The 12,578-nt window shown below is 34.8% G+C and overlaps 1 protein-coding gene across 2 annotated transcripts in view; it reads left to right on the plus strand.

The window, feature by feature from the left end:
* The window catches only part of Pard3b (par-3 family cell polarity regulator beta), a 1,008,812-nt gene that overhangs the window by 119,087 nt on the left and 877,147 nt on the right, over positions 1-12,578 (plus strand). For both annotated transcript variants that reach the window (XM_046463021.2, XM_058578162.1), the window contains exon 2: positions 11,437-11,538. In XM_046463021.2, the coding sequence (XP_046318977.1) occupies positions 11,437-11,538 (102 nt within the window). The remainder of the gene's footprint in view (positions 1-11,436; positions 11,539-12,578) is intronic.

The following is a 12,578-nucleotide window of genomic DNA, read 5'->3' on the forward strand; positions in this document are numbered from 1 at the left end:
TTATTTTGTAGAGGAAAATTTTACTTGGTGTGGGGCAGGGTCCTCTTGGTGAGGATGAGAAAATAGTTAATACCATGTGCTGTTTCTGCACCTCTTCCCTACATATTCAACCTGATGCAGGAACTAGTTTTCCCACCGATATCTCAGGGTTCTTTTTCTGAGTTTCGACTTTTACAAATGACAGCAAAAGTTCTTGCCCAAGGGTGTACCATGTGTTAGTAGACCTGATTTCCCTTCTCCCGTCTGCCACTGACTTGCCTCCAGTCTTTGCTCAGATGTCACTCTTTCAATGCCTGGTCTGACCTTCCTATTTAAAAAGACACATTGCTGTATTCCTTACCCCGTCCCTATTCTCTCTCCTTTCCAAATTGCTTATCACTTACTAACATACCATTTAATTATGTTTAATTATTATCTTTATTCCTCCTTCACTAAAGTTTTAGCTTTATTCCTTCCAGAGGCTGGGTTTTTAATTCTGTTTGGTTCAGAGAGGTTGCAGGAACATTCCTTGTTGTGTAATTGGCAGTCATGGGTGTGTGGTCCAGGGTATTTCTGTTTCTTCCAAACTGCCATTGCCTGTATCAAAATATCTAGGTCACATGGTTTGAGCTTGTGCTAAATATAAATACGATGGCTTGCTCTGTGATTACACCAGGTTTTCCCCACTTTTTTGTTATTTCATTCTGTTTCTCCTAGTCCACACTCCTATGACAAATGCACAATCAATGTCAGAAGTAGTTTTAAGAGCTGGGGACATAGAACACCATAGAGGTGTTGGAATCAGAGAGCTTATGCACTAGTTGGGAAGATCAAGCTGTGAAAATGAACAAATAATTGAATAAGGATATCTCGTGATCCTCATCATTACAAAATTGGTAGAGCATTAGCTCTAGAGGTAGTCTGAGAAGGGGATATGTGAGCTCAGCTCTGCCTACTTGCTTTCCTATAGTTGCTGTTTTCTTTTAGCTACACCTGTGATCCATCTGTAGCTGTCCAGAGGAATGACTTTGTTGTTAGAAGAACAAAACTAACAGTAGCAAGCAATATTATCTCCAGTACTTTCAGAGATCAGAGACAGATAATCCCTCACTATTCATATTGCTGCCCTACTTAAAAAAAATTATAAACAGTGAACTGGGGGATTAATTGATGAGGTATTTGTTTATCTTGCAGTTAACCTACTTTTCTAAACACTGCCACCAGTACCTCTTCTGCTATAAATTAAAATTTTCCTTTCTGAATCATAATTTCTTCAGTGATGGAGCCAGAAAGCACTGTTCCAGTAAAGAGCTAGTAGCAATGGCTATTACCCACATAAAACTTTAAACCTTTCTCCCTCATTCATATGCACAAAGGTAGACACAACTGGGAAATAGTATTGTCAAAGGCATATTTTGGAGTTACTGTACCAAGGTGTCAGCATTAGAACAGCAAGGAAGTTTGAGTTTAATTGGCTGCATTAAGTAAACTGTGGGTTATTACAAATTTGTATTCTAAAATTTATTCATTTTAAAATTAATTTTGTGGCAGAATATTTTTTAGGGTTTTATAAGAGATAAATTATTTTAAAAATTAACAGCTTTCACTTTCTTTGGAGAGAGGGCTGCTTTCATTCTTTGGATGTAGGTTTTGCATTCCTTTGGACCACACAAGCTTCTAAAACCTTGGCATTGAGGGCTTTGGAGTATAAAATTTCATTGGAAACAAATAATGGAAAACATGATTTTTAAAAAAAATCAGCTGTTTTCTTTAAAGTTATTTTAAATCATTGTATTTCAGTATTATTAATGTGGGTTAGTGTTTTAAAAGTATTTCATACTGAATTTTTGAAAAAAATACATGTTTCAATTAAATGCATTTGAAATGTGTTAATTTCAGACTTTTAATACTTGATTTTTTATATAATTTTAAGAGTGCATTGTATTTAATACTGATATTTATTTAAGGGTTAATGCATTTAAGAGTAAGCATTTAACTTGTTATTAGGTCTATAGAAAAAAAAACACTTCCATATTTTTGTGAGACGTGGTGGGCTGCAATGATATGGATAGTAGATTTAAAACTAATTAAAATATGTTCTTTATTTTAAAAAAACCAATTAACTAATTAAGCCCCTTATTTCTCCCAAATAAGTTTAGGCTAACCCTAGAATTAAAAAAAAATGGATGTATATTTTTTTCTTTCTACTAAAGAAGAAGAGGCTATTAGTGATATTTTGAAAATTTGGATTGTGAGATAAAATAAAAGGAATTCCCTGGAATCATCCATGCTTCTATACTGAAATCATTTCTGTTTAAAATTATACATCATGGAGAAATTTCTTTTGGTTTAAGCTCTGTGTGTTCTGTTTTCCTGTTAGATGGGAAGGCTGCTGTAGGTAATCATGAAGCCAGTGAATTTCTACCAGGTTTTAAATTTATGAATTTACTACTTAAGGCTTGAAAAAATGTTAGGATTTTTTTTTTGGGGGGGGGGTCAGTGGGAGGTGTGTAGGGATGAATGTCATTTTAGAGTGAGAAATTACTCTTTTTAAAAAGAATGTTCTAATCAATAAAATTCTGTTATTTTTTCCTTCTACCACAGTAATTCTTTTTATCTTGGGATTGAAATTTTCTCAAATTTGTTTATTAAAGAATTTTCAGATTACACCTTGAATAGCTGATAGATTAGGAAATTTTAAATAAGATGTCTCTGTAGACTTTGTTTGGAGATGCATTGTAATTGTGGCATCATGCCGAACTGCCATATCTATTATTCTTATGACATAGAAGAATTTCTTTTAAGAAGTTTCTGTACCTGTGGTTTTAAAGCCCCAAAGATCTTCTAGGTTCTAGACACTGTAGGTCCAAGTGTTGGGAATCTTTCCACTCCTTTTTATCCTATTGCATCCTTGAGATATGGTGACCCTAGCCTCCATTTGACTCCTAACAGGGTGCAGAGTATACCATTATGCTACCTGTTCCATTCACAGATGGCCCTTTTTGAAAGTCTTTCTTATGCTCAGTTTCCATCTACCTGTCTATTGTCCATGTAACGTTTTTGGAGCAACTCAAAACACACTGAATATTGTATGTGGAAACCTTCTAATTTGATGAGAGGTCTGATATGCTCCTTTAATTTTTATATGTTTACTGTTTACCGAGAGCTTAAGAAAAAGGAGAAGATATGAATTTGAATAGTGTAGCGAATTGAACTTGTATGAGCTGAGTGTGAGCCTCTATCTTAGAGTGAGAACAGATGAGAGACTCTGTTTGACCTTGGCTGTCTCAGTTCCCATGTGCTTGTGGTTGAGTCTCTGTGGCCCTAGTGTGAGTCTGAATGTTTAAGAATTTTTCACAGAACATGGTCTCCGCCATAATCCAGATACTTCATCTGGTGCTCAACTGAAAAGATAATAAAATACTCCAATTAAACAAAATGTAGTGTTGGCCTTACTGAGAGGAAGTATGTTCATTCTAATATGGTTTCTTCCTCAGGGATGTACAGGGATAATTTCATCGGTGAATTTTGCCTTACTTGATAGCTTTAAGAGCTCAGTGCCTTGTAAACTGTAGTTCTACTATATTTGAAATAGCAAAATGTTTCACTTTGAGTCTTTCCATTTGAACAAACCTAAATTAGTTCGGTGCACACATCCCAAGACATATTTCTAGCCCCCATGATCTTTTATGATGTGGGTGTTCTCCAGCTGATTAACAATCCCCTCTTAAAATTTGACAAAAACTTCTGTGGTATGGCCACGTCAGCACAGAACAAGGTCATGACTCCCTGTTCTGGACATAGTACTTCTGTTGCCAGAGCCTGAGATTCCAGCAATAACAATCTTCACAGATCCATCCCACTGTTAACTCACTTAAGCCTGTGGTCAATTAATCCTCTCCTGTGTGTCCTGGCAGTTTTGAATAACTAGTGGCTAGTGAGCTACACATTTAGCTGGTAGAATAGTCTGGTCTTCCTTTAATTGGTTTTAAGATATTTTCTTTTCTTTTACTTCCAAGGAAACCAGAAATCTAGATTCATATCCTGAGCAGCTTTTGGTGGTCTTCATCTGTTTACCTGTAGATGTATATTGTGTGAAAGGAGCCATTACGTATTTCAGTTTGAAAGACATTCTTTTGGAAGTACAGTGCACACATAGGAGAGTACGCAGGTCAGTGTAGCTCACAGAGATTAAGGAACTGAATGTGGTTCCACACACCCAGGGCTTTCCTCTTTCACTCCCTGCCTTTCTCCTCACAGAGAGTGGCCAGTCTTCTGGCTACTCCTTGTTAGTTTGTTATGCCATGTGCAGAGTTGTACAATATGTACTTCTTTTGTAGTTGGGTGTTCTTGTACAATGATATTGAGAGATTCGCCCAGATTGGTGCATGAACTTGTAGTTCTTTCTTTTTGCTGTATGAATTCCATTGCACGAACATACTACTATTTTATCTGTTCTTCTGGCAATGAATATTTGGATTATTTCCTGATTTTAAGGTATAAGAAATAATTCTGCTTTGAGTATTCTTGTTCTTACCTTTGGTAGTAACTCTCTATACTCCTTTCACTTGGATACAAACCTATTTGTGAAATTGCTGAATTTTGTAGGACATTTTTGTTTAGCTTTATGTTCAGATATTACCATTTTCCGAAGTGATTGTGCACATTTACATTTTAATCGGTGTTGTATAATTCTGTTTGCTCCATATTGGCACATTCCTGACCTTAACCAAATCTTGCCTAATTTGAACAAGATTAACATCTTCATAATATTGAGTTTTCTAATCTGTCACAGTCTTCTTCAATTTTTAGTGCACATTGCACATTTCTGTTAGACTATTCCAAAAAATATTTGATTTTGGATGCTATTGTAAATGTTATTTAATTATTTTTCTTTTACTTATTTTGTCTGCTTAGTTATTTGTGTTTCTTGTTTTCTAAGATACTTTTTATTGTGAACTGGTTGTGATTATTCACAAATGCTTTTTCTGTGTTCATTTTGATGATCAACTAGTTTTTATACTTTTTTCCTATTAATTTGATGAATAACTATGATTGATTTTTGAATTTTAAACTATTTTTGCATCACTGGAATAAATCACAATTGGTTATAATGTATTATCTTTTACATACATTACTGAGTTTACAAATGTTTAATTTATTTTTATTTAACATATGCATCCATGACAGACCAGTGTATAGTTCTCTTGTAATGTCCTTGTTAATTGTTAATATCAAAGTTATGCTATCCTCATAAAAAAAATCTAGGAGAATCTCTTCTTTTTCTAGTTTCTAGAAGCATTTGTATAAAGATTAACACTATTTGTTCCTCAAATATTTGGGAGATTTTGCCTCTGAAGTCATCTGAGTCTGGAACTTTCTTTGTGGGAAGATTGAATTTCTTTAATTGTTTTTATATTATATTTTCTATTCCTATAGTTTTTTTTTTTTACTAAGTTTATCGAATAATTTGTTCATTTTATGTAAACAGTAAAAACTTTAGGACTGTTCTTTTTCTAGCTAAATTTTTTTAGCTTGTTTCCCTAATATATGTATCAAAGGGCATTACCAACCTGTTCAACACTGCTTTAGTTGCAATCAACAATTACTTAATATTTAATCATTTTTAAATTAAAAATACTTTCTCATTTCCTTTATTCATCTTTGGAGTATTAAGAACTTTATTTTCTAATTTTAATTTATTTTCCATTTTTAAACAAGTGGACTTTTTCTAGATATCTTTCTGTAGTTGATTTTATTGTAATCAGAGAACACATTTTTTAATTTTTATTTTTTATTGGAGCATTGTAATTACACAAAAAGATTCATTATGCTGTATTTGTGCATGCATATAACTTAATTTACTTAATCTCCTTTCTGAGTACCTTCTCTTTCCTGCCCCTTCCCCTCCCTGGATTGGCTTGCCTTTGGAATTTGATACATGTTCCAAGTACACTTTTAAAGAAAGTGTTTTCTAATCTTTTTGGTTGTATTATATGCATACGTATACATTTGTGTGTGTGAGAGAATATATAAATACAAATAAGGTTAAAATTGTGTTGATGCTTTTTTTCCCTGAGTTCTTGGTTTATTATCAAATCTCTCACTGTATGTGTGTATGCACATGTTTGTGCTGAAGATCTGTCCATTTTGGCAGAGTATTCATTGAAATTAGATTGTTGTATAGGTTAGAGACTTGCTTTCTCCATGTTGGACTGACACTTTCCTCATAATGAAATGTACCCCTTTATATTTAGTAATACGGTTTTCTTTCTTTCACATATTCTTTATATGATGTTAGTATTCCTATACCCTCTTTCCCTCGGTAGGATCATGGATTTTTAGAGCAGGAAGGGAATTTATAGATGGTCTCATTCACCCTCATTTCACATATAACTTGGGCTTTATTATCTTGTTGACTACATCAGATGCTGCTTTCAACCCAGCATAAAAACTCTGGGTCCCGTTGTGGTTCTCCTGAATTTTTTGGAAACACTGTTGATTAAAGTGGCTTCAGCCCATTTTCCTCTACGAGGCTTTTGTTCTGAGGTTTGTGCTTGGTGGATCGTTTTTTGGGAAGGTGAAGCATGTTTTGAAGATCATTAGAAGAGGATTGCAGTGATCTTTATATTCGTGACTTCTTCTCGGAAATGATTCTTTCCTTTCAGCTGTCCGTGCTGTTCTGCTAGGTTTCACGTAGGCATCCCTTTTTGTTTTTTTCCTACATGGCCCTGTGGCTGGTTCCTCAGAGACTCCTGTTCTCTGCCTACCCGAGAGTCTCTAGACATGTTCTGACACATTCGCCTTCCTGGGTGCATCGTGGAGCATCTGATGACCTTCTGGTCTTGGGTAGAGGGACGAATACCCCCAGAAGGTTATGGCAAAAGTAGCATATTTTCATAATTCTCTATCCAATGTTAGATGCCTCCAACTTCCATTTTGTTCTCAGCAGTAAGAACCTTTTCCACTATTGTCCAAGCCCTCAATTCTATGATTACGAAGAATTATATTTTGAAACTTCTCCCACTTGTTTCTCTCAGTTGTGAAGCACTGGTAAGGCCACTTATATGAAGAATATGGAGCCTTGCATTACGTGTCCCTTTGTGTTTTCTGTACTTCAGCCTGTGTGTGTGGCACATCATGCAGGAGGCCATGGATCTGCATGCTCACTAATGACGAAGTATCTGAGGCCAGGAGCAATGTCATCTTGCCTGGGCCCATAGACTTGTGTAAGGATACAAATAGACCTGCTCCCCTGCTGGTTCCTATGTAACTATGCATTGTATTATTACTTAATCTAAAAATATATACATATTTTTCTACTTTAAAAAATGCCTATGTTGGCTCTGCTGCTTATTAAGCACATGACCTTGAGTAAGTCAGTTCCCTTACTCATGCCTTGGTTTCCTCATCTGTAAAATGGATTGATGACTCTTTTATGAGGTTGTTTAAGGATAAATGAGTTAGTCATATAAAACTCCTAATCCCTGTTATACATAGCCTATAGTAAGCACTAAAACAAATTATCTGCAGTTTGTAATAATGACAAAATTAATGAAATATCATTTTGTGGGTACAAACCACCAAATACACATTGTTAATTGTATAAAGAAAACTCTTTCTGTTGAGTTCCATTCCACCATTGTTTTTGTTCCTGCAAGTAAAAGTATTCTTGTAAAAACAAGAAGCCTCTAAGCAACTAGTTGCATTGAGTGCACCACTGACTAAATGCAGCCCTTCTCCTACCGTTGGCCTTTCTTTTGCAGTGTTCCCTCAACTTTGGGTTGTTGTTGCCATTGAAAATTTTTTTCTTGTCTTGTACCATAGATATTTTGCTCAGGAACCTCTAACTTTACCCTCTCTTTTGATTATTGTCACAATCCTACAGTTTTAGAGTATCTGCCTTGACAGTCTACTCCTTTCGGTACTGCAGATGGAAAGTTATTGTTCTATACTTTGATAAATATACATTACCCAAAGCATGGGGTCAAATTTCATCTTCAAGACACAGTGGAGGGTATTTCTTGTTATTAATATCAATGCTTAGGGCTGGGGTTGTGGCTCAGTGGTAGAGCACTTGCCTAGCATGTGAGAGGCACTGGGTTTGATTCTCAGTATCACATGTAATAAATGAATAAAATAATGGACCATCAACAACTACAAAAATATTTTTTTAAAAAAAATCAATGCCTGTTTGGAACGATTTCTACATTTGATCATTAAAAACACCCTATGACTGTCTTCTTCCTGTAATGCATGCATTTTTGTTTTAGTTTATTTTTTCAATTTATCCCTATAGATAAATTTATTTTAATTTAAATATTCCGATAGGGTTTTACATAAATGTATATTATTTTTAAAGAGGATAATATATGTTAGAAGTGGAGAAAACCCAATGAGTGGTGTGTTATCTTACAATACTTTAATGATCCTGGGAACACAGGTAATAAGACTGTTGCAAAGTAAGCAAATGTGTTAGAGAGATTTTCAAAATAATTTGAAAGTTATATGTATTACAGATATTGGTGCAGTACAATGGTAAACTAAATGTCACAATTATGAAAAAACACGGTAAATGCTTCCAAGTGATTAATTGTGTGAACCAAGACACATATGTGAACATCTTTTCATATTTGATCAGTTTTATTCCTCATGGCAATAAAGCCAAGTAAATGAAATGCAAAATGTTGACTGCAGTGTAATGGTTGAAATTTTAACATGCATAAAAGAGTCAGGGTAAATTTATAGTCTTATGAAGGCTGTAGGCTGCAAATATTGAATGTGTATTCTTAATGATCTATGGCACCATGGCCAAATACCACAGGGACAGAACTGCAGTCGGTACATGCTGGCTTATTGATTTTCTTTTCTTGGATGTATATAATATTAATCCTGAGACTGATTTCCTATGGCTTGTCTGTTTTGGTTCAGGGCTACAAGTGTGACCATCATGAATCTACTCTTCTCCAGAGAATATATGAAATGACAGCATCCATGTGCAATAGGGAGTCTTAATTAGAGTCGAGTAAATTCTGGTATTATATATTTAAGTGTTTTTTGGTCAAATACATTATTTCAAAATTATCAAATTGCTTTTTAACTTGATTTAGTTGTATATTCTTTTGAATCAAATTAGAGAAGTGCCTGAGTTTCAAGTCCTGTTATTTTTTCAGAATGTCTTAGGTCCCATGAGTGTGTGTGTGCAGGAAGAATGCACTGTGACTGTCTTACCCGCCTGAAGGAATTCTCCTTAGCTAGGCTTTGGAGATTGCTGCACACTTGTCTGCCACTCTCTGTATAACTGATCACATCATATTTCCTTCTATAATATATGTGTATATATATATTTAAAATTTTCTCTTTTAAATCTGGACTCTGGTTTTCTTCTTGCTATTTCTAGGCAGGAAGCAAGGTGGACTTTAACTTACACTGCAGTTGTTAGGGGAAATTGTTTGTCATAGTTTTATGTGATAAAATCTGCTTTTACAAACCAAGCACAAGAAAAAAGCAGACACCTTAATAGATGTCTGCTTTTAAGTATAAATATTAAAAAAAGCAAACCCTTTAGAATATATCACTTTTTGTAAACATGGTTGAAATCAACAGATTTCATCTAAAGAGCTTTAATATATCAAAACCTAACTCAGTGGAAGTTTATAGAAATTAATTAAATTGAACTCCTTTCATAAGCAGGCCATTTTTTACAAGGAAAACATAAACTCTAGATTTTGGTTGAAAGTCTAGGTAGATTTGGAGGAATATGGTGCTGTGGAGTGACCCCAGAATAAAGATTCTATTACCAAAGATTGCTTGGGGCATTCAGACAGTCCAGTGCCCAAGACACAGTTTTTTTTTTTTTTTGTACACTCCAGTATCCTCCCTGTTTGGAATCTCGCCTGCTATACTTGCTCATCTTTTATAGCACAATCTCCATGCGTCCACAAAGATCTCGGGTTACAGAATCTGAGTGATGGGTGTTTTATGCTTTTTTTTACCTGATTACACTTTCACTGCTCATATCTTTGGAATTGCTATCTGGCAATAGTGAGGCATTTAAAGTTTCTTGGTAAATCATGAATATTTCTACAGTAAGTCTAGATTTAGAAGCAAATGAAACTCCTTTCAGGTTACTAAGAATTGCTCCTTATATACTATATAGAACACTTAATTTTGAAATGTCCAAAGCCTACCTAAGGAGAATTCCTTTAGATTTTTATCCTGTCACTTTATAAGGTTGAATTACTGGAAAGCTATGCACTTGGGCCACATTTCAGTAGTCCTCCAAATAGATGCCTTAAAAGAATTATTATTTAATAGTATGCCCTCGCCTTTTATCAGGGGTCAGTTAAAGAGAGAGCTATATGACAACCATTTCTATTAGCTTTCATAAAATTGCAGTTGCATTCTGTGGGTTATGGTAGTTCTTACTTTTAATAAAGATTCATGTGATAAGGACTTAGAGCTTTATCCTGGAATTTCCATCTCTTTTCACACACAGATATCTGTTCCTTTATTGGATACTGAGTACTTTATAGCTAAATAGTTTCCCACTTTGAGGGGCTTTCTAAGAATCACAGAACCAAGTGGATTTTGGCTTGGATATTCTGGTAAAATCCTTACTAATGTTTTTTCTTCACTTTCTTTTTGGTTTGTGTTCTTGTCTCATTGTTACAATGACTCACTTTCGTATCTTTTCTGGAAATGGAAATAGCTGAACTAGACCACTCCTTTCCAAATTCTACTATCAGAATAAGCAGTTCTTAATACTAAGCCATGGTTTAGTTGGAAGTCTCTTCAATCGCTACCTCAGAGAACTCGGTTCAACTCGGAACACGGTTTGCAATTTGCCGCCAAGACTCAGGAGGTAGGAGCTGTCTGCTTCATGTGTCATTGCATAATCCAGAGCTGAGGATGCACATAGAGCCTGGGATTTAAAAAGATGAGAGGCTTGGAGGTCACCCATTCCATCCCTATATTCTAAAGTGACGGCTATTGCAATCACAGATTTCTGCCTTTTAGATTTTTTCTTTGCTTTTTTTTTTTTTTTTTTTTTTTTGACTACAGCTTTGGGACCTTAGTTTCAACATTCATTCCCCATTTCAGGAAGTACTCTCAAGAAGATGTTTTCTAGCATCCTCTTGGCATTATCTAAGTTGTGGGGGGTTATAAAAAGTTCTTTGAATATGCTTTTCAAGACACTGGAGCAATTTACATTTGCTTACAATTCATCTTCAAGGAAAATTGATGCAATATGTATACTTTGATTCACTGACTTAAACAGGGAAAAAATGCCAACCATTTATCCAAATAAAAAGATGACATTTGTTTTGGTTGTTTGAAAATGTTATTATTACTAGAGCATATTATTAATGAGTCAATTTATTTCTCTTAAAATTACATTGTATCATTTTTTAAAAGAAGATGGAGTCATGAAACATTTTTTTTTTTCTACCATAGGATCCTGGTTACTGGGTGAAGATTCATCACTTAGAATACACAGATGGAGGTATCCTGGATCCAGATGATGTCTTGGCAGATGTTGTTGAAGACAAAGATAAGGTAGATGATTCTAAAAATGTTGCTCTTGTTTTCCTCTATGGAGATGCATGTTTGCAAGACATTGAAACCCTTAACAAACTCATGTGTCAATTATTATTAAAAGATACCATCTGTTCAGGTTTAACCTAGGCAGCCCATAAATCACAGTTCTTCATCAGATGTTTGGAAAAACTTTGTCAAGGTTTGGGAGCCTGTTTGTGGTGGCCTAATTAGCAGACACTTCATTCCCAAGAGTTCCTGATACATCTCAATAAATTAGTGTCAGCCACTGAGGTTGTTGGAATTTTCCTTGTGGTTGCTGGCTCTGGAGTTTATTCTTAGCCCTTGCTAAATATTCAGCTTAATGCCTGAGGTCTGAATGTGCTTTGCAGTAGAGAATATCACAGGGAGGAATGCCTCCTGAACTATTGTGACTATTTTTCATAATGTAGCTGGCCACCAATTCTCTTGAGTAATAGTCCTTATTTTCCCCATCCTTGCCAATCCCCTTTTGTGATGGTCATTATTATACAAAATTTATGTATGAAGATTTGAAAAAATAATAATAAAATATTTTGTTATTAAAAAATAGTCCTTGTTTTCATTGCTGAAATTTTAAAAAAAAGGACTAAATTGAATATTTCAGAAAGTTTTGAGCCTGTTCTGCCACCTATGTGGGAATAATTCCATTGCAAATACATAATTTTATTTGTATTTTTCTTGTGGTACTAAACTGAGAAGGGTGTAAAAATAAAATATTCAGTTGCAATATGCTGGATTATTGCTGTTGAAACACACTATTTAAAATTAATTCTGGGTGGGGTTCCTCTTATCAGTGTCTAATGTGTCCTCCAAAATTGAACTGTTTCCAAAATTTCTTCTATTATGTATTTATCCTTAGCATGGTTTGTACTATGCTAATTCATGTTTGTAACATGTTTTTCTGCAGTTTAGAGTTGTGTGTGTGTACACATTTGTGTGTTTTGATCTGGACTAGAATATGAAAGTGTGTGTGTGTGTGTGCATGTGTGATTTATTGAACTCAGTCAAACTTACATTTT

Source organism: Marmota monax, unplaced genomic scaffold (assembly GCF_021218885.2).
Source record: "Marmota monax isolate L192 unplaced genomic scaffold, Marmota_monax_Labrador192_F-V1.1 WCK01_AAM20220418_F8-fsc00095, whole genome shotgun sequence".
Classification (NCBI taxonomy): Eukaryota; Metazoa; Chordata; class Mammalia; order Rodentia; family Sciuridae; genus Marmota; species Marmota monax.